This window comes from Cnephaeus nilssonii, assembly GCF_951640355.1.
Source record: "Cnephaeus nilssonii genome assembly, chromosome: 1".
Classification (NCBI taxonomy): Eukaryota; Metazoa; Chordata; class Mammalia; order Chiroptera; family Vespertilionidae; genus Cnephaeus; species Cnephaeus nilssonii.
The window spans coordinates 93891930-93915157 of NC_137072.1; the positions used below are offsets into that span (position 1 = coordinate 93891930).

The 23228-nt window shown below is 39.6% G+C and overlaps 1 protein-coding gene and 1 pseudogene across 4 annotated transcripts in view; one reads left to right on the top strand and one right to left on the bottom strand.

Annotated features, from left to right (window-relative positions):
- PDS5A (PDS5 cohesin associated factor A) overlaps positions 1–23228 on the top strand; it is a 98942-nt gene that overhangs the window by 20613 nt on the left and 55101 nt on the right. For all 3 annotated transcript variants that reach the window (XM_079769100.1, XM_079769101.1, XM_079769102.1), the window contains exons 3-9: positions 883–1086; positions 4291–4377; positions 4890–4987; positions 6393–6519; positions 10561–10641; positions 11497–11637; positions 20952–21067. In XM_079769100.1, the coding sequence (XP_079625226.1) occupies positions 883–1086; positions 4291–4377; positions 4890–4987; positions 6393–6519; positions 10561–10641; positions 11497–11637; positions 20952–21067 (854 nt within the window). The remainder of the gene's footprint in view (positions 1–882; positions 1087–4290; positions 4378–4889; positions 4988–6392; positions 6520–10560; positions 10642–11496; positions 11638–20951; positions 21068–23228) is intronic.
- On the bottom strand, positions 2566–4172 carry LOC307098407 (small ribosomal subunit protein eS7-like; annotated as a pseudogene). Its single transcript, XR_013815291.1, has 2 exons — positions 3421–4172; positions 2566–3284 (listed from the first exon to the last, which is right to left on the bottom strand). The product of XR_013815291.1 is annotated as a small ribosomal subunit protein eS7-like (transcript).

The following is a 23228-nucleotide window of genomic DNA, read 5'->3' on the forward strand; positions in this document are numbered from 1 at the left end:
TGAGGAAATGATCATGATTTGAGAAATGAATTATGGGATGGTTATTTGCATCTTTACAGAGAAAACAAAACAGCATAAAATACACAAAAAATGTTAATAGTGGTTATTTTCTGAGGCTGAGAAATTATGGATTTTTACAGTTATACTTTTTTGGCTTTTTAGAGTAATTCTAAAATGTGAATTTGTTAAATTTTGTGACCATAAGGAACAGCAGAGGTTATTTTATAACTAAAGCTTTTAGTCAGAATAACAACTACATAAAAATATTTAAACACTGCTTTCTATTGTGAATTGCAAAACTCTTAAAGTGTGAAATAAAATAGCAGTTTTAAGGAGCCTAAATGAAGGCAGATTTGATAATAAAAGAAACATCAATAATATCGCAAAATATCAAATGAATTTGGTTGTGCACTTGAGGCCCAAAACATTTTACCTGCACTAGATATAAAATGAATTATGAGAATCTTATATTCTTCATAAATCTGGTGCAAATGCAGATAATGTGTCTGTGAGTAATCCAAAAGTTGATACTTGTTCATGCTTATGTCTTTACCCAAATTCTTAAATGGATATTTACAAAATGTGATTTTGAATACTCTGATACTAATTGATTATTCGATTCATTTGTGTTGTAATGATAATTTTTTTAAAATATTTTTTTATTTATTTTAGAGGGAGAGATAGACACATCAATTGGGTTCCCCCTCCCCAACCCCCACTCCCACATATGCTCTGACTGGGAATGGAACTGTGACCTCCTGGTTCATGGGTCAATGCTCAGCCACTGGCCGGGCATAATGATAATTTTTTTTAAATGTATGTCCACCACTGATTTCTGAATATCAGATGTTGATTATATTTTTCTTTTATACATTTTTACAGATGGTAGTAAAAACTTTTATGGATATGGATCAGGACTCAGAAGATGAAAAACAGCAGTATCTCCCACTAGCCTTGCATCTTGCATCTGAATTTTTCCTCAGGAATCCCAATAAAGATGTGCGTCTCCTTGTAGCATGTTGTTTGGCTGACATCTTTCGAATCTATGCCCCAGAAGCTCCATATACTTCCCATGATAAACTTAAGGTAAATACAATCTTTACAGAATTGGTTTACTTTTATAGTTTATCTTACCTTTAGGAACATAACTTTAATATTGTTCATCTTGTCATAGTAAGATTATGTCATAAGCCCTGACCGGGTTGCTCATTTGGTTTGAGCATCGTCCCAATACACCAAGGTTGCAGGTTCATTCCCTGGTCAGGGCACATAAAAAAGAATTAACTGATGAGTGCATGGATGAGTGGAACAACAAATCAGTGTTTCTCTCTCTAAAAAATTAATTGAAAAAATTAAAAAACAAAAAAATATATTTTATTGTAAGTTGCAAAACAAGCTTTTAATTCAGTTACTTTTCATTGAATATCTATAAAAATGCCTGGCATTTTTGTGAGATGTTGAAAACATCAAAGCTAGTCCATATTTGCTCATATCTAACCTTCAAGATTACTCATCACAGAGCCCAGATGGCTGAATTGAAGGGATAATAATGTATTAATGACACCTTTTAAAACAATGGTATAGCCCTACCTGCTTTGGCTCAGTGGATAGAGCCTGGGTCTGGGGACTGAAGGGTCCTGGGTTCGATTCCGGTCAAGGGCACATGCCTGGGTTGCAGGCTGGATCTCAGTAGGGGCGTGCAGGAGACAGCTGATCATTGATGTTTCAATCTCTCTCTTCCTCTCCCTTCTTCTCTGAAATAAAACAAAAAAAACACATACTAGTATTTAAAAAAACAACAGTATAACAGAACTTGCACATTCAAATGATTATTTTCCCTGCAAGATATTCTACATGCAAAACTGTTCATCTTGGTGGTTCTGCCTTTGTTTGAAATGTTTGAGGAGCTCCTTTTTTGAATTAATCTTGAGCTGATTTCATATTTTGAATAATTTTATTCTTGGAAAATTTTAATCCTCACTGCTTTCTTTACACACACACACACACACACACACACACACACACACACTAGAGGCCCGGTGCACGAAATTCGTGCACGGGGGAGGGGGGTGTCCCTCAGCCCAGCCTGCACCCTCTCCAATCTGGGACCCCTGGAGGGCAGTTGGACATCCCTCCCACAATCCAGGACTGCTGGCTCCCAACTGCTCGCCTGCCTGCCTGCCTGCCTGCCTGATTGCCCCTAACTGCTTCTGCCTGCCAGCCTGATCACCCCCTAACCACTCCCCTGCCAGCCTGATTGATGCCTAACTGCTCCCTTGCCAGCCTGTTTGCCCCTAACTGCCCCCTCCCCCCCCCCCACCGCAGGTCCGGTTGCCCCCAACTTCCCTCCTCTGCAGGCTTGAGCACCCCCAACTGCCCTCCCTTGCAGGCCTGGTCCCTCCCAACTGTCCTCCCCTGCTGGCCATCTTGTGACCATCTTGTGTCCACATGGGGGCAGCCATCTTTTGTGTTGGAGTGATGGTCAATTTGCATATTCTCCTTTTTTAGAGTGTAATCACATTTCTTGATTTCAGAGAGGAAGGGAGAGGGAGAGAGAGAGAAAAACATCAATGTTGAGAGAGAATCAGTGATCGGCTGCCTCCTGCACGCCTCCTACTGGGGATTGAGCCCACAACCCGGGCATGTGCCCTTGACCGGAATCAAACCCAGGACCCTTCAGTCCACAGGCTGATGCTCTATCCACTGAGCCAAACTAGCTAGGGCCTGACTGCTTTCTTTTAAGTAATCGTAAAATGGGTTTGCCCCACATTAATATTATTTTGGATTAAAACTTCTAAAGAAAGCTTATTAAATAATGAAGCACTATCATCCTGAAAAGTACAACCTTTGGACCAATCTATTACTGCTTTTGTTCCACACAACTTTGAAGTCACAAGTCAAATTCAAAAGTAGGTACTGAAAATTATTATTTACATGTAGGAAATAGTAACAGAAAGACTTGTGTCCAGGTCCTCAAAATGAAAAATAATTGTTTGCTATCATGCACACTACAGATAGTAAAATGGAAATTCTGTTGTAGAAGAAGAGTAACAACACATAAATCTATGGTTCTGTCAGAATGAGAAAGCCTAAAAATTTGTAGTAATATTTATTTTTTGCTTCTACTGAGAACAATATTTTATTAGTCATTTTTGTTTACAACTGAAATTCTGGGAGTTCAAAATTAACATTCTTTCCCGTTGAAGAGTCCCAACTGCTCTCCCCTGCAGGCCTGGGTCTGCCCCATCTGCCCTTCCCTGCAGGTCTGGTCGCCCCCAACTTCCCTCCTCTGCAATCCTGGTCCCCCCCAACTGCCCTCCCTTGCAGGCCTGGTCCCTCCCAACTGCCCTCCCCTGCTGGCCTGATCGCCCTCAATTGCCTTTCCTTGCAGGCCAGCAGGGGAAGGCAGTTGGGAGGGACCAGGCCTGCAAGGTAGGGCAGTCTGGGAGCTTATAGACACCAGAAAAAGTTTCAACCTTGTGCTTCACATTGTTCTGCTGGGCTTTATCCAAATGAGCCTTTAATGAGCCGGCTGCCATCCAGGTTCATGCGAAGTCTCTTACCCACAATTTCACTTGGGAAAACCAAGTCCTCCAGTCATGCATGGCTATCAATTGTGCAGCTCCTGGGATGTTTTTGCTTATTCTTTGTACAGCTTTTTCGAGTTGGCTTAAGCAGAATTCTCCAGAGTGATAAAGACACTGTGCTTCCCACTGAACTTTATCTCCAGCTCTCATACCAGCTGGACTTGGACTTTTTGGAAAGACTTCAGTTGAGGAACCAGAACAAAGATTATAAATAGCTTTCCAACTGCCACCAGCTTCAACATCCTTACTCACTGTGATGTTCAGCTCCCGTAGCTGGTCCTTGAGGTCCGAGTTTATCTCCAGCCTCAGCAGAGCTTGGGAGCTGCTGGACATGAACTCTTCTGGTTTATTGCTGTTGGGATTCATGATCTTGGTGCTCAAACTGAGCATGGCCTTCTCCCTCAGTGAGCTCCGGCCTGAGAAGAGGCCTACATCTCACTAGAGCTTATCAAATATGCTCTTTGTTTTTGCTTTTAAAGGATGTAATTTTATATTTGCTCTTTTTCAGTTATTTTGAATAGGCTAGTCTCAAGTCATTTGGCCAAAGGAGAATTTTCTTTTATTGTAGTTTTTAAGAGAGAATAAACACACACACACACACACACACACACACACACACACACACACACACACTATTAGTGTATTGTGAAAGAATGATATGTATTTGTGTCTAAATTAATATATTTTATCATTTTTTTAACAGGACATATTTTTGTTTATTACCAGACAATTAAAAGGTTTGGAGGATACAAAGAGTCCGCAGTTTAATAGATACTTTTATTTATTAGAGGTAAACAAAATTTTTTATTTTAAAAATATCACTCTGATTCACATAGTAGAAAATTCTTAATACTAATTTTATAATGTTAAGTGAATCTTTGTTTTATACCAACCTCACTTAATAAAATGTCTTTTATTTTATTTTTTTGTTCCTCATGTCCTGAAAAGATAAAGTATATTCCACTGGGAAAACTGTTATATTATTTGGGACTTTATTTTCATACTTCTCTATTTTTTTCTAATCCAAAAAGGGATTAAGTTGAATTAATTTTCATTGCTTTTTATATTTTGTATGTTATATATGTCTTAACAATTTAGTATTTTTCAATTAGAGAAGGTTAATGCCAAGGTTAATGTCTTTTTAAAAGTCAGAGTACATGACTACTTTAACAGTTGTAATTTTGTATGTTGGACTTTTATAAGTTTTAAATAGATTTTTAATTCTAAAAATTAAGTTTTATTAACAAGTTTGCTTTTGTGTAGCTTTTGTATGTGTAAATAATTTTTATTTTTTTATTTAAGAATTTAGCTTGGGTTAAATCATATAACATCTGCTTTGAATTGGAAGATTGCAATGAGATTTTTATTCAGCTTTTTAGGACTCTCTTCTCAGTGATCAAGTAAGTTATTTTTGAAGCATTTCTGTTTGACTTTTTTCTTGCTGTGCTTATACACTAAGATCTTGTAGAGTTACAAGGAAATGTTTTTCTTAGAAGACTTAACATGAAAATATTTGGAAGGACATGAAAAAGGGGTGTCTTTCTAAAAGTTATAGAAAACTGTATCTACACATGACAAATTTTCCACCAACATTTAAATTTTTCATCTGTACATTTTACCACTAAATGCCCAGGATGTCTGTTATACATTATTTCAAATTAAAAAATTTTTTAAACTATAGATGAGAAATACATAAATTATATTAAAATTTAATGTGGTCTTTTTTTAGATATTTTTATTGATTTCAAAGAGGAAGGAAGGGAGAGGGAGAGAGAGATAGAAACATCAATGATGAGAGAGATTATTGATCACTGCCTTCTGCACGCCCCACACTGGGGATCCAGCTCACAAGGTCGACACTCTACCACTGAGCAACACCGACCAGGCTAATTTGGTCTTGATTTAAATTTTCCTGCATCTATAGCGGTATAACTAAATTATAACATTTCTCTTGAATTGTCTTTGCATATATATTTTAACAAGTGTGAAATTGGACAGGTCAAGTCTTTAGTTAAAATGCAGACATAAGGAGAGGTCTAGATGTTCTACTAGTTAAAACATTTTTTTAGTCAGTCTCTTTAGGTAAGCTTGTATCAGCAGTAGGCGTATTTATTGAGGACTAGTTGACTCTTCAACTGGTTAAGGAAGCAGGACCAAAAGTGATCCTTGGTTTTATACCTTGTTGATTTTTTTGATTGTTTGCAATTCTTTGAGAGAGAACAGGATGACATTTTTAGAACCTTCTAGTCTAAGTTCCCATAAGCATTTTATATCAAACTTTCAATTTTCAGTATTGGTGAACTAAAACTTCTAGTGACAAATGTATGCAGCGTAACTTACTTGCATGTAGTTTATGACTTAGACTTTTTTGTGTGTTTATTGTTTTATTTTGGGGAATGTATTAAGATCTAAAAGGATGAAAAACTGCCTTCATTATCTTGTAATATTTTTGTTTTCATACTTAAAAATTTTTTAAGCTGGAGCCATGTAAACATAAATGGTCTTTCAAGTAGACATTTTTGTTTTATGAATTTAACTCACTGTTTGAATTCTAATTGTGTAAGGACTTAATTCATTTTAAAGTTCTTTGTTTCTATAAAATGCTTTACAATAACTTAGGGCTATTATAATAATCAACAGAAGGAAAAAGTATATAGAGCAGCCAAAATTCCTTTGCCAATATTGGCATGGTTCCTTCAACCGAAAATTCTTATATATCTGACACAGTTGTTTTAAATTGGGAAGTTTTAATTTTCTTTTTGTATGCCTGGATTTTTTTATCTTCTGTTTCTTCCTCTTTTTTAGCAATAGCCACAATAAGAAGGTACAAATGCATATGCTAGACTTGATGAGTTCTATCATCATGGAAGGTGATGGAGTTACTCAAGAATTATTGGACTCCATCCTTATTAACCTCATTCCTGCACATAAGGTCTGTATATATGAAAATATTAAAAGTTAATATTTAAAGGTAGTACTAACCATAAAACAATTATTTTCTCCATTTGCCATCCCACGTAATTATCCCTACTATCATTATCTAGCCCAAATAAAATTGAGTGACACACATCAGTCTTGGAGCTATTATTGTTTTTAGAAGATACATTGATTAACATATATTTTCTTTTTTATATATTTTATTGATTTTAGAGAGGAAGGGAGAGGGAAAGAGAGATATAAGCATCAATGATGAGAGAGAATCATTGATTGGCTGCCTCCTGCACGCCCCCCACTGGGGATCGAGCCCGCAACCCGGGCATGTGCCCTTGGCCGGAATCGAACCTGGGACCCCTCAGTCCGCAGGCCGACGCTCTATCCATTGAGCCAAACCAGCTAGGGCGATTAACATATATTTTCACTCAGTTAAGTGCTACCTATTTTCTGGAAAATTAAAAAATGTTTCAAATTCACTACTCAGATCTAATCTGGGAATTATAAGGGATTAGAGTACTGTCTTGGTTAGTTTGTTGTTGTTTTTTAAGAAAGAAAATGTGTTTTCTCCTTTGTAACGTAGGTGTGGAGCATAGGAATTTGTATTTTTTCTTAGAACCCATACCCTACAGTTTTCTTAGGCACTTGCAGAAAAAGATTTCGGCAGAAGCAGGAACTATGGATAATGTTAATCATTGTTATTAATTAACATTAGTAGAGGGGTTGTGTTTTTTGTTGTAGTAGTAGTAGTTGTTGTTTTTAATATATTTTATTGCTTTCAGAGAGGAAGGGAGGAGAGAAAGATAGAAACATCAATGATGAGCCCTGGCCAGTTTGCCTCAGTGGATAGAGTGTCGGCCTGCGGACCAAAGGGTCCCAGGTTCGATTCCAGTCAAGGGCACATACCTTGATTGCAGGCTCCTCCTGGCTTAGACCCTGGTCAGAGCTTGTGCAGGAGGCAACCAATCGATGTGTTTCTCTCACATCGATTTTTCTCTTTGTCTCCCTCTCTCTTCCACTCTCCCTAAAAATCAGTGGAAACATCCTCAGGCAAGGATTAACAAAAATAAATAAATGAACAAACAAGCGAACATGATGATGATGATGATGATGATGATGATGATGATGATAATCATTGATCTGCTGCCTCCTCCATGTCCCACACTGGGGATCCAGCCCACAACCCAGGCATGTGCCCTTGACAGAATCAAACTGTGACCTGGTTCATAGGTTGATGCTCGACCACTGAGCCATACCAGTCCGGCTTAACATTAGTTATTAACATTAACTGTAGATAATGTTAAGGAGAAAGGATGATTCACAGCTGTGTATTCCTGCCTGTTTCCTTTTTTGGTTTCTCTCTGTTAGGTCCTCCTAAGGAATTGAAGAATTTAGTCCCCACAAGCTCCACCACTGGGCTATACTTAGGCCTACCCTACTAATGATATTTATCCTCCTACTTTTTTCTCTAATGGTTCACTTAACTATAATCAGATGTTAGATGTAATTCATTATAAATTCTTTCTCTCTTGACTCTCTGATTCTCTAAATACCATTTGCATTTTATTAATTTAAATGAATCTAATTGGTCAAATTTTTGAGTGTATGTTAGGCAAAATAAGAGAGGAAAAACTTTGAGAGAAATAATGCATTTGGTGTTTATATTCTAGTTAGTATTTTTATGAGTAGGAAATATACCTTTTATTTTATTTTATTTTTTATTGATTTTTAGAGAGAGGAAGGGAGAAGGGAAGAGATAGAAACATCAATAATGATGAGAATCATTGATCGGCTGCCTCCCATGTGCCTCCTACTGGGGATCCACCTGCAACCCAGTCATGTGCCCTTGATTGGAATTGAACCTGGGACCCTTCTTCAGTCCACAGGCCAATGCTGTATCCACTGAGCCAAACCAGCTAGGGCAATTATATACTATTTAAAGAAATACAAAAGTTGCCTTAATTTTGAGCTAATCTTATCCTTTTGCCAGTAGAATAAAAGCCTGGAGCAAGGGTCAAAAGTCTGGCTCACAGCCTGTTTGTGCAAATAAAGTTTTATTGAGCACAGTATGCTCATTTATTTTTATTTTGTCTACTAGAGGCCTGGTGCACAAAATTTGTGCACGGGGGAGGGAAGGGTGTCCCTCAGCCCAGCCTGCACCCTCTCCAATCTGGGATCCCACTCACAATCCAGGAGTGCTGGCTCCCACCTGCTCGCCTGCCTGCCTTCCTGATTGCCCCTAACCCGCTTCTGCCTGCTAGCATGATCACCCCCTAACCACTCCCCTGCCAGCCTGTTTGACCCTAATTGCCTTCCCCTGCAGGCCTGGTCACCCCTAACTGCCGTCCACTGCAGGCCTGGTCACCCCTAACTGCCCTCCCCTGCAGGCTTGATTGCCCCCAACTGCCCTCCCTTGCAGGCCTGGTCCCTCCCAACAGCCCTCCCCTGCTGGCCTGATTGCCCACAATTGCCCTCCCTTGCAGGCCTGGTCCCTCCCAACTGCCCTTTTCTGCTGGCCATCTTGTGGTGGCCATCTTGTGTCCACATGGGGGGCAGGATCTTTGACCACATGGGGGCAGCTATCTTGTGTGTTGGAGTGATGGTCAATCTGCATATTACTCTTTTATTAAATAGGATAGAGGCCTGGTGCATGGGTGGGGGCCAGCTGGTTTGCCCTGACGGGTGTCCCGGATCAGGGTGGGGGTTCTCTTGGGGCGTGGGGCGGCCTGAGCGAGGGGCCTGTGGTGGTTTGCAGGCCGGCCATGCCCCCCGGCAACCCAAGTGGAGGCCCTGGTATCTGGGATTTATTTATCTTCTACAGTTGAAACTTTGTAGCCTGGAGTGGAGCAAGCCTTCTTTTTTTCCCCTTTTTTTTTCTTTTCTTTTTTTTTTTTTTTTTCGGAGCCAAGCCTTCTGCTCAATCTGTGGCAGCAGCCATTTCTGTTGGGATTTATTTATCTTCTATAATTGAAACTTTGTAGCCTGGAGTGCAGGCCTGGGCCGGGCAGGGTGTGCGGAAAGCTTGGCTTCCTCCATCACTGGGGATACCCAAGCCTCCCTCCTGCTCTTTCTGTGGCTGTAGCCATCTTGGTTGTGTTAATTTGCATACTCGCTCCTGATTGACTGGTGAGCATGGCTTGTGGGTGCAACGGAGTGATGGTTAATTTGCATATTGCTCTTTTATTAGATAGGATGGCTGCTTTTACCCTACAGCAGCAGAGTTGTATAGTTGCAGCATTGGCCATATGGCTTACAAAGCCTACAATTTTAACCATCTGGCTCTTGGCATAGTTTCTTTTTGGAAGAGGTGAAAATTGATGTTGAATGAATCTCAATTTGGTCTAAAACTTCAGAGTATAGAGATGTTAATAGGTACTCTCCAAAATAAGAATTTCCTTTTCAGTAAGTTTTTAAATATTAAGTGTGTATTTTTTTTTCTAGTCATTTTTAGACCCTTTAATATTTTGTAGTGCATTGGGAATCTTGAAGAGTGAACATAGTATTCAGCATTTCAGAATTATAATTTATTGGCAGTTTTACTTGGAAAACTTTCTAGATCTACTCTTCCTCATAGCACATGTTGATCTGACAATGAAATACTGAGATCATGAGTTAGAGAGGGGTGTGTGTGTGTGTGTGTGTGTGTGTGTGTGTGTGTATGTGTGTGTATGTGTGTGTGTGTGTGTTTAGGATACATGGGTGTAATTGCCAATTTAAGTTGGTTAACAAAAGCAAAAGCATTTCATAGAGGAAGGGAAAGGGAGAGAGAGAAACATCAATGATGAGAGAGAATCATTGATCGGCTGCCTCCTGCACACCCCCTACTGGGGATTGAGCCTGCAACCCAGGCATGTGCCCTTGATTGGAATCGAACCCAGGACCCTTCGATCGAAAGGCTGACGCTCTAACACCTGAACCAACAGCCAGGGCCCATTGTATTTTTTGCTTTATATTTTGTATGTTTGAAGACCGTAGTGTTCTAATGGTGCTAGAATAAATTCACCAAATCATTTGTAACTTTGCATATTTGTATTTTTTTCAGAACTTAAATAAACAGTCCTTTGACCTTGCAAAAGGCCTATTGAAAAGGACAGTCCAGACTATTGAGGCCTGCATTGCCAATGTATGTATTTCAGCCTTTATTCCATAATTGTGTAATTCTTAATCCATGTACTAATTTATTAGAAACTTTCACATATGTGTTTATTTAGCCTATAAACAGCTTCATTTAGAACAAAAGTATGTTGTCTTTCAAAACAAATATCTTTTGATGATACTTCAGAAAAGTATATGCTTGTATCAGTTGCATACAACTGCCTCTTTAGCATTTTTAAATTTAATACTTTTTTTTCTAAGGGTGTATATGTTGGTAGGAAATGGAGGTTTCATCTAATTGTGCTCTTGACATTGTATTCTCTTTGTTTTTTCATAACATTTTAAAAAATGATCAGTTAGCTTTTCTGTCAGCTTTTCCTTCTCTTTGTCCTCTGACTCACAATGTATTTGACTTTCTCTGAGTATTTAAAAAAAATTAACACTACCTTTAAATAGTCTTTATTATTAAAGTCATGGAAAAATTGGTCACACTCAAATAAAAAAGATTAAAACAAAATTTTTTCTCTGCTATTAGGAAATTTCTCTATAAAGTGTTCTATGATGAATTACATAGACTAAGTTGTTCTGTTTAAATGAAAATTAAGATTCCCACAAATGTCATTCTAACTTGAAAGAAAGCTAACAATCAGGGTATTTTTTACCTTTCTCTTCCATGTAACATTCATGATTTGATGTGTAGAACTTAATTTCATCTGTTTTGGTGACTGTTGTATCATATATTGTTTGAAATATCTGTTCTGTTTCATCCCCTTTAGTTGTATATATAATGCCTAATTATATAGTTTTTTAAACCCATGTTTATTAAAACAACCTATCTAAGTTTTTAAATGAAATGGATATTTTGTTTTAATATCTCCTTTAGTTTTTCAATCAAGTCCTGGTGCTTGGAAGATCGTCAGTAAGTGATTTGTCAGAACATGTATTTGATCTGATTCAGGAGCTTTTTGCTATAGATCCTCACTTATTATTATCTGTCATGCCGCAGCTTGAATTCAAACTGAAGGTAGGACTGACTATAATTTTTAAGCCTTTTAAACTTTAAGAAAAATTATATATATAAATTAGTTTTCCTTTAGCTGTAAAATATGAGTTCAATTTATCCTTTTAATATTTAGTTAAGGTATATATTTTGGAATAATTTGAATACAGCAGTATCTCTTATCTAGGTCATAGAAGAATATACATTGCAAAATTATAACTTACCTAGTTGTTAAATACCTGATGAACACAGTGACACAAATAATAGATATGAAATGTAGAGTATCCCAAAAACTTATGATACATGTTATTAAATGGTATTTAGTATTGGAAATGATTTTTTTATTTTTTAAATATTTCTATTGATTTCAGAGAGGAAAAGTAAGGGAGAGAGATAGGAACATCAATGAAGAGAGAGAATCATTGATTGGCTGCCTCCTGCACACCCTCTCCTGGGGAAGAGCCCGCAACCCGATCATGTGCCCTGACCAGGAATGGTGGAACAGTGACCTCCTGGTTCATAGGTCAACGCTCAACCATTGAGTCATAATGGCTAGGCTAGATATGTTTTAGAGCATCAAAAGATTTCAAATTAAGTGCTCACAGGGTCTTGATTACAACTCTTTTACCCTTTCATAGTATAGAACAAGGACAAAAATTTTACTATATGACTTGGGAGTGTATTTTTTTTTATAACTAAGCAAGAAATTTATAACTCCTTAAAAAATATGAAAAACTTGACACTTGATCTTCTAGCTTACACAAGATAACACCTTAAGTTTGCTTAATGTTCTAGACTTTTTGAAAGGCTTTTTATATACAATATTTGATATGTAAATCAAGCTATAGTATAATTAGTACCAACATTACAGTTTATATTTTTGAGATAACAAGCATAAGATAAAATGTTTTGCTCAGTTATACAGTTAAAACAGATAAGAATTGTCCACACTATCTTTATTACAAGCATTTGTTATGTATCCTATCTAATAAAACAGTAATATGCAAATTGACCGTACCTTCGCTATGCCCACAGCCAATCAGAGTGAACAAGATGGCGGTTAATTTGCATATGCTGAGGGAGGGAGCAGTGAAGAAAGCAGAAAGCATGGCGGCTGCACGGGTGGGCGGCGGCACAGCTGTGGAGCACGCGGCCATGGTTGCCTCTGAGGCGGTGGCGGGCAGTGTGAGCAGCGGCGACGCGGCCACAGTGGTGGCGGCAGCGGCAGTGGGCAGGGTGCGCAGTGGAGGCTGCAGGCGAGGCGTGGCGGGCGATGTGCGAGGCCGCGGTGGCCTTGGAGGCGGTGGTGGCTGTGGGCGGGGCGTGGCGAGGCGGGTGGCGCGTGGTGGGGCGGGTGGGCAGGTGGAGCACAGCAGCAGCGCGAGGGGCCGAGGAGGCGGCGGCAGCGTGCGTGGCAGGTGGGGTGATCAGAGGCGGCGGCAGCGCATGGCCACAGAGGCAGCTGCGTCAGCGGGTGCAGAGGGTCGGGAGTGTGGGGCGAGGCTGGCTGGGTTGGGTGGGCGGGACGGGCGGGAGGCGCCCCGCCCGTTCGGCCCGCCCCGCCCGCCGCAGCGGGAGAGGTGGGGGGGGGGGGGCGGGAGGGAAGCCCGCCAGAAGTCTTGCAGGAAATATTCCTGCAACGGGTCCCTAGTATATATATAAAAGGCTAAGTGTCCATCCAATTAGTAGCTATGATGCGCACTGTCCACCAGGGGCAGACACACTCAACACAGGAGTTGCCATGACATACAATGGCCATTTAAAAATAAACAGCACCGGGTTTGGGGGGGGGGGGGGCAATGGGGGCATAAGGATACATATGCAATACCTTAATCAATAAAGATAAAAAAGTAATAATAATAAATGGCACCATGGATCTGGTGCCGACAAACCAACACTCAGATTCCCCCAAGTGGGACATAGGCCGTGACACCCCACCAAATCGCAGCCGATACTGCCAGTACCTCATGGCGCAAAATGCGGCCCACAGCCTAGCCCAGCCCAGTAATGGTAGCTGTCGGCACCGGGTTATGGCGTCACGTAGCTACGCCCAGCTTCCTCTCCCTTACGACTAGCCTCCTTGCAGTTTCTTCAGCCCAGGAACCCAACTTGCTTTATAGCCAGGTGCAAACATTTTACACTTGAACCTAATATCTGTGAGGCATTTTCCCGTGCCTCATCTCATTTGATCCTCACAGAAGTCCTGGAGTAGGTAGATAGGCAACTCGGTGGAATCATATTTTCTTTTCATTAGCCGGAAAACGGAGATTTAGAAAGTTTAGAAACTTGACCCGACTGAAAAGAAGTAAGTGGTGGAACTTGAAAATGACTTCAGGTTTTCTCACTGCGCAGAATATAGTCAAACACTGCTGCAGTTAAATATTTTACCCTTTGTTCCCCCTGCATGATCTACAATAATAATCTGCTTTGTGTTGATATTTACCTGAATTGGAAGTTGGGGTGCTTCACTGGAAAAAATTTAGCTAAGTCAGAGAGCAGGTCTAATTAAGCAAGTTTATTTATATATATAAAAGGCTAAGTTGACTCACGTGTGCACGATACATACAAAGCTCTCACTGGCGCCAGTCACATGCGTGTGTTTTGATCTGTCATTGTTGATTGTGAATTTGATTGACACTTCTATTATAGAGAAAGAGCAAATAGCAATATTAAAATATTCCTTCTAATTAATTTTCTTTCAATGTGCACGAATCCGTGCACTGGGACACTAGTTTAGTATAAGGGACATTGGTAACAGGCTTCTAAGAAATTCTGTTGTGGAAAAATGTTATATAGAGAACATGGTCTTACTTGTTTATTAAGAGTTTATTTTAATAGCCTAAAAATGTTTATGTGCCAAGTTATTTCTAGATATAAAGTATTAAAATACTTTCTCCCAATGTCTGAATGTGAAAAGTCAAGCCCCTTTAATCCGTAAAGAAGATTGCCATGATAGATGATGGGAAGGATTTAGAAACTAAACTTTCAGATTTCCATGTATGGACTTAATGTAAACTGAGGGAAGCTAAACTGTAGTGATTGTTCATAACGCATACTTTTGTAGGTTCATTTAATGTAAAGCAGAGGTTGCTAACAAGCTGAGTCCAGCCTGAAAATAGGCCTATTTCCGTGGTCGGCAAACTGAGGCTCGCAAGCCACATGCGGCTCTTTGGCCCCTTGATTGTGGCTCTTCCACAAAATACCACGGCCTGGGCGAGTCTATTTTGAAGAAGTGGCTTTAGAAGAAGTTTAAGTTTAAAAAATTTGGCTCTCAAAATAAATTTCAATCATTGTACTGTTGCTATTTGGCTCTGTTGACTAATGAGTTTGCCGACCACTGGTCTATTTGATTTTTTTTTTTAATCTTATAACAAAGACTTCTCTCTTTAGTTACTAACATTGAATGGATTAGTAAGTTTAAAGGTCAAATTTTGTTTAACAGTTCAGATGTATGCATTTTCTTTCATAAAGGAACATCTGTAATAGTAGCAACAATAAAAAAAATCAGGAGATTTGGCAACATTGGTTCTATATGACAACAAAATGGCTAAAACTGAGTAGTAACACCTTCTTAAATGAATTAAGAACTCAGTTTACCACAGTCCTCAATTACTCCTAATTCCTTTTTTAAATTAACACTGTAGTGAGCCCCGGGTCCGGGCGAGGCCGCGGGCCCCTGGATCCGGGTGAGCCTGGGTCCCGGGTCCGGGTGAGGCCGCGGGCCCCTGGATCCGGGTGAGCCTGGGTCCCGGGTCCGGGTGAGCCTGGGTCCCGGGTCCGGGTGAGGCCGCGGGCCCCTGGATCCGGGTGAGCCTGGGTCCCGGGTCCGGGTGAGGCCGCGGGCCCCTGGATCCGGGTGAGCCTGGGTCCCGGGTCCGGGTGAGCCTGGATCCCGGGTCCGGGTGAGGCCGCGGGCCCCTGGATCCGGGTGAGCCTGGGTCCCGGGTCCGGGTGAGGCCGCGGGCCCCTGGATCCAGGTGAGCCTGGGTCCCGGGTCCGGGTGAAGCCGTGCCCCCCCTGGGTCCGGCCGAGACCAAACCAGAGGGAGTCGGACCTGCATTATCACCATTTGTCCACCATCCAGAGCTGAGGGGTCAGTGCCGACATGTACTCATAAGGAACTGGTGGACATTGATATTGGGTCTCAAAAGAACTGTTGGTCCAGAAAGAAACTCACTACAGACTGATTTTTTGCCTGTCAGCATAACTATTATTGCCCGTCGCACATTCAATTCTTATAAGTACATCTCTAGTGACACGATTTCGCTCATCTAGGGGAAATGATGAACAACATGGACTGATGAACAAGAACAGAACCAGAAACAAGGAGGCACCGATCGGACTATCGGGCCTCAGAGGGAGGATAGGGGAGGGTGGGGGGAGAAGGGAGAGATCAACCAAAGGTCTTGTGTGCATGCATAAGAGCCTAACCAATGGTTAAGTTCAACAGGGGGTTGGGGCATCCATGGGGAGGGGTGTGGGATGGGAATGGGGGGGTGAGGACAAATATGTGACACCTTAATCAATAAAGAAATTTAAAAAAAAAACAAAAAAAAAACACTGTAGTGAGTTAATGTTATTTCTGTTATAGTCTGTTTTAGTGTCGTATATATAAAACAAAGCCATTGATTTTTGTTTTGCTATGTTCATAAATAAATTTATGTCTTTTTAAACTTTATACTGAACTATACTATGTCTAGATAATAGTAATGATGGAATATTTGTTTATTGTCTTAAAACAGGTGCCATCACCTGTGTTCTTATTTGCTCCTGGCTGCAACCCTAGACTGTACCAGTCTTACTTTTCTCATCCTGAATGAAGAAACTGAAATTCAGAGTAGTTTAGGTACTATCTATATACAATTAGGGTGCCCTTTTTGAGTTACCACTATTACTGTGGTGATTTTAGTGTAGCTATATCTTTGAATATAGCTACACCTTTTAATAGTTAAGAGGTCACAGGTTACAATTTTTTATTTTACTCTGTACTGGGCTACTTCTTACAACTATATATACTGTCCACTGCATGGGTCCACAAAGTGCTATTCTCTTGTATTTCAGGGGTACCCTGGAGTTGTCCTACTTAACAGTCTTGGCTGTAGTTATCATGAAATTTGCCACATTTTGCATTTAAGACTTTTTTCATCACACATACACACAGACATTTACATTTATTTCACAAATTTAAAAGTACTGTAAAACAGTTACTATACTGCAGTGACCAGTGTTGCTCAGTTGGTTGGATATTGTCCCATGCACTGAAAGGTTGCTGGTTCGATTCTTGGTCAGGGCACATGCCCAATTTTCAGGCTCCATCCCGTCGGGCTGGTGCAGGAGGCAGACGACCAGTGTTCTGCTCTCACATCTCTCTCCCCCTCTCCCTTCCTCTCTCCTTAAAAATCTTTTTTAAAAACACACCAAAAACCCAGTTACTATTGCCTTATTTTGGTTAGAGTGAAAATTTTCGGAGAATTATTCTGAATCAGAGTTAGTTGCCTTTTCTAGCTAGGATAAAAAGAAATGAAAACTACGAGCAGCCTTTAGAGAGGTGTGTGGGGTTTTTTGTTTGTTTGTTTTTTAGAAAGTCACTGGCAAATTGTTGATACAAAATCTTTAATATTTGTTCACTGTTTTAATTATTAAGATATATATGTATTTATAGTCAAACAATGTATTATGTAATATCTTAATGAGATAATTTTATACTTTGGGATAGATTAATAATATAGTTATACATCATTTTTGCATCAAAAAATTATACCATCTCTATAAATTATATTCCAACTTCACTCAAGGAATTTATTTAAAATTTTGAACAGTGTTTTTTTTTAATTTTTAAAAATTGTTTTATTTGATTTAGAGAGGGGGAAAGGGAGAGAGAGAAATATCAATTTGTTGTTCCACATATTGATGTATTCAGAGTTCTCATGTATTTTTATTTCAGTAGTTAAACATAGATATGAAATGTAACATTATTTGAAATAATCACTAAGCTACTAAAGTAGTCACTTGCAAGTAGAATAAGACTTCCCCTTATTCTAGTGCTTGACATTTAAGAGATAGATTGATTTCTTTAAAAAAAAATAAATCATGTTGGCTAGTCAATTGTACTTACTAAAAGGCAGCACTAATCTGCTTGTCACATTGCTTGAGAAAAACTTTGCTGAAGTAAGTCATTTTGTGATTATAAGTGTTCAATAAAGCTTGATAACATTTTCATTTTTAAAAGTTTGATACGTGTACCCACTTTATCCATAAAATCCATATTCCTGAAAGTGAAGATACTCATAAGGAAAAGATGATATATCATGCTTTTTCTTTTTTAAAAAATTTAATAAACCTTTATTGTTCAGATTATTATAATTGTTCTTCTTTTTCCCCCCATAGCTCCCCTCCACCTGGTTCCCACCCCACCCTCTTACCTCCCCCAAACTGTCCTCATCCATAGGTGTACGATTATTGTCCAGTCTCTTCCCACACCCCCGACACCCCTTTCCCCCTGAGAATTTTCAGTCCACTCCCTTTCTGTGCCCCTGATTCTATTATATTCCCCAGTTTATTCTATTCATCAGATTTTTAATTCACTTGTTGATAGATATGTATTTGTTCATAATTTTTATCTTTACCTTTTTCTTCTTCCTCCTCTTCTTAAAGAATACATTTAAGCATTTCATATAATACTGGTTTGGTGTTGATGAACTCCTTCAGCTTTTTCTCATCTGTGAAGCTCTTTATCTGACCTTCAATTCTGAATGATAGGTTTGCTGGGTAGAGTAATCTTGGTTGTAGGTTTTTGCTATTCATCACTTTGAATATTTCTTGTCACTCCCGTCTGGCCTGCGTAATTTCTGTTGAGAAATCAGCTGACAATCGTATGGGTGCTCCCTTGTAGGTAATTAACTGTTTCTCTCTTGCTGCTTTTAATATTCTCTCTTTGTCTTTTGCTCTTGGCATTTTAATGATGATGTTTCTTGGTGTGGTCCTCTTTGGATTCCTTTTATTTGGGGTTCTGTGTGCTTCCTGTATGTGTAAGTCTATTTCTTTCACCAGGTTGGGGAAGTTTTCTGTCATTATTTCTTCAAATAGGTTTTCAGTATCTTGCTCTCTCTCTTCTTCTGGCACCCCCATTATTCTGATGATGGTACGCTTGAAGTTGTCCCAGAGGCTCCTTACACTATCTTCATATTTTTTTATTCTTTTTGCTTTTTGCTTTCCCGGTTGAGTGTCTTTTGCTTCTTTGTATTTCAAATCTTCGACTTGATTCTTGCGTTCCTCTAGTCTGCTGTTGGGTCTCTGTATAATATATTTTATTTCAGTCAGTGTATGTTTAATTTTTAGTTGGTCCTTTTTCATATCCTCGAGCGTCTCGCTAAATTTATCGACCTTTTCTAGGAAATTCTTGAAAAATCTTATAACCGTGATTTTGAACTCTATATCCAGTCGTTTGTTTTCCTCCATTTCTTTCGTTTGTGATCTGTTTCTTTGTCTCCGCATTTTCGTTGCTTCCCTGAGTTGGTAGGGTAGCTTTGTGTGCTAGGTGTCCTATATGTCCCAGTGGCTCGGCCTCCCCAGTAACCTGAGGTGGACACTCTTGGTGCACCCCTTTGTGGACTGTGTGTACAGCCTTGTTATAGTTAAGCCTTGATTGTTGTTGGTATCACTGGGAGGAATTGACCTCCAGGCCAATTGGCTTTGAGGATCAGCTGTATCTATGCCGGGAGAACTTCTGTGCTGGATACACTCTTATGAGACAAGACTTGCAAAATTGCAAAAGCCTCTATGCTCAGCTTGAATGGGGCAGAGTCTCAGGGCTGAGCAGACAGCCTTGGCTTCCGGTCAGCCCTGCCCTATGAGGCCCCTGGGTCTCAGTGTCCCTCGGTAATCTCTGCAAGCACCTCTGAGAGTAAGCCTGCCTCAAGTTTCGCCTGCTAACAGACAGTCCAGTTTCTCCTCCAATGAATCTGGATTCCCAGATTCTTGCCCGGAACTGGAGTTCAGCGCAGTGGGGAGCTTCCGTTTCTCTCCTGCTAGAGAAAGCCAGCAGCGCACTCAGTAGTCAGTCCTCTCTTTGTGCACTCACGCACACGCCTCCAGACCTCTGCCTTTTGCGGCTCCCCTGAGTTTCACCTGACAGTCCAGTTTTCCCCCTTATAAGCCTGGGTCCCCAGGGTCTTGCCCGGAACTGGTGTTCAGTGCAGTTGGAACTGGGGTTCAGCGCAGTTGGGAGCTTTTGTCTCCTTCCCACTAGAGAAAGCCAGCCAGGCACTCAGCCCTCCACGCATGTGTCTCTGTACCTCAGCCTTTTGCAGCTCCTCTGATTCTCCATGTGCTTTCCTCTTTCCTTCTAGTTGTAGAATTTCCACTCAGCCAGCTTTCCTGTTGTTCTGGATGGTGTTTTTTTTTGTCTTTTAGTTGTATTTTTTGAAATTGTTGTGCGAGGCAGCAGTTTAGGTGTTTACCTATGCCGCCATCTTGGTTTCCTCTCCTTTTTCTTTTTTAACTTATTGTCTTTTCTCATGAATATTTGTTTATTGGGTTTCTGGTATTGTTTTAGACATTGTATTTGAACATTTAAAAAAATTAGCAATTGCTTTTAATCATTGCCTTTATTTTCCCATTGACTATCTGATTTTTTAAAACTCCTTATGATTTCAGAATAACTTAATTTATATTAAGACATGACATCACTAGTGAAATTGGAACAAAATTTTCATAACATATTGATTCAGGCCAAGAAAATAGGAAGCCCCTTTCATAAACAACTTTAAGTTTTGCTTTTTTGTAGTATTCAGTTTAAGGTGTTCTTAACATTCTTGTTCTTCTATTAAAATGAGTTTCCCTGAGTTATGACATTCTTCTGTGTCTTATTCTCCAGTCAGCAGAGGATCGATCCTTGTTTAAAACTTTACATATCAAAACTTTAATTGATATGGGTTTATGTTGGAGCTCAAATTATAGGAATGATTTCTTGTAAAAAGTCTTTATTAGGATGGGAATTATTTGTAGCTTCTCCTTTCACAAAATTTTTTCTAGGAGCCTTAGGGAATGTTAGAATTGAATGATTAACTTATTTCTGTAACACCTGTGTAGCCTGCAAACAAGCAGTGAAGTAGGCATATATTAGCAGTTGGGAGGGTTTGAAGTAAGAGCAAAGAACCAGATATGATCTAACATAGAATTAAAACAATATCGGCATAGTAAAGGAAAGCATGTATTATAAAGTTCTCATATCACTATAAGCAGAATGTGAAATTGTAGCTTTTTGGGAATGTTTCATTTTATTTCCTATGATGTAATGAACAAATTGCCGGATTCATTTATTTTCTCTTTTCCCTTAGAGCAATGATGGAGAAGAGCGATTAGCCGTTGTTCGACTTTTAGCTAAATTGTTTGGTTCTAAAGATTCTGATCTGGCAACACAGAATCGTCCTCTTTGGCAGTGTTTTCTTGGACGGTAAGAGAACATACAATTCTATGGATTCTTTATGTTTTGGAGGCCAGTCAATATGATCCACTAAAACCACACATATATCAAAACTTTACTTGATAAGTGTTTGTCTCTTTAGTATCTTTGTTGCTATCTTTCTTGGAGAACAAATTAGAAGACAGATTTTTATGAAGAAAGCTAAATCATGTAAGTGAAGCCATGCTCATGCCATTTTTCAGCCCAGCAATTCATTTACTAGTGCTTATCTTTTAGGTCTGTAGCATGTCTAAGTGCATGCATGGTGTATGTTTTGAACTAATTTGGTATTGTCTCATTTTGAAATTGAAAATATCATTACTCTTCACTCAAATAGTTTTTAATGTTTTTTCTCAAGAACTTAGAATTATTACGTTCTATCAACTTGATGGTAAGGTTGGAAAAAATCTATGGAATGTATTAAATTCCCCCTTGCATTTCTGTACATACTTTTTTGTTTCAAAATTTGATTAAAAAGTCAATTTTAACTATTAGTATTCTGTAGAGCATTTGAGATTTACCATTGTTTAATTCAGCCTATTCAGAAAATGGGCTCAGAAATTTTCTTAAAGTAAATTCGATATAATACTCTTTGTAATAGTCTTAGGTTAAACATTAAAATATAACAAACATGCCCTAACCGGTTTGGCTCTGGATAGAGCGTCAGCCTGCGGACTCAAGGGTCCCAGGTTCGATTCCGGTCAAGGGCATGTACCTTGGTTGCGGGCACATCCCCAGTATGCAGAAGGCAGCTGATAGATGTTTCTCTCTCATCGATGTTTCTAACTCTCTCTCCTTCTCCCTTCCTCTCTATAAAAAATCAATAAAATATATTTTTAAAAAAATAAAATAAAATATAACAAACAAATCAGAAATTTCAGATACTGACAATGATAACTTACATTTTGAAGGTCTTAATAGTATTAAGTAATATTTAAATAACTAAACTTGAATTTATAAGAATTAGAGTAGAAAGAATGAAGCAACTGTACTTGTCGATATGTAGAGGAGCGATTCTGTCCTTGTGATTGACATCAGTATTTATAGCAAAACAAAGTTCAAGAATCCTTTTTTTTACCTGTTTTACTTGTAAAAACTGAACCATAAGAGTTTTCTTTTTCCTTTTTTAAAAAATAATTTTCTTTTTAAAAATACATTTTTATTGATTTCAGAGAAGAAGTGAAAGGAAGAGAAAGATAGAAACATCAATGATGAGAGAATCATTGATTAGCTGCCTCCTGCACGCCCCGGACTGGGTATCGAGCCTGTGCAACCCAGGCATGTGCCCTTGACCGGAATCGAACCTGGGACCCTTCAGTCTGCAGGCTGATGCTCTATCCACAGAGCCAAACCAGCTAGGGCAATAGCATTATTTTTATTTTTCTCTGGCATTTAGAAAATTATAAGCCCTAAATGCAAGAATTTATTAAAATATGATTGATTATCTCTGGATATAAGAAAGTAGGCATGGATGTTAAAATTAAAACATTTATTAAATAACTTTAGTTTAATTGGTTGTGGGGGCTTTTTTGTTTTAATATATTTTTTTGTTTCTTTTTTGTTTTTATTACTGATTTCAGAGTGTAAGGGAGAGGGAGAGGGAGACAGAAGCAACAGTGATGAGAGAATCATCCGTTGGCTGCCTCTTGCACTCCCCCTAGCGGCGATTGAGCTAGAAACCCGTTCATGTGCCCTCTTGGGAATCAGGGGAATCAAACTGTGACCTCCTGCCTGGTTCCTAGGTCCATACTCAACCATAGAGCCACACTGGCCAGGCTAATTGGTTGTTTTTGAGATCACTTAAAAAGTAAAAATATTTCCTGCTATTTAAAAATCACATCCTACCTAATAATAGACAAATATGCAAATTGACCATACCTTCGCTATGCCTGCGATTGGCCAGGAGGCGCGGGGTGGCGGGACTCGGGGTGGTCGGGGTAGCCGATTGGGCCAGCGGGACACTGAGCTCGCGTCTCCAGCAGCGGCTCGAGCTCAGCATCTGCGCCATGGCTGTGCTGCGGCACAGAAGGGGCCTCTGGGGCAGCGAGCTCACGTCCCACTGCGGACCATCAAAAGCGTGGGAGCTGGGTGCCTGTCCACTCAGGCACCAGGCCTTTCAGAAGCCTTCGCCACGCCGGAGGCTTCTGAAAGG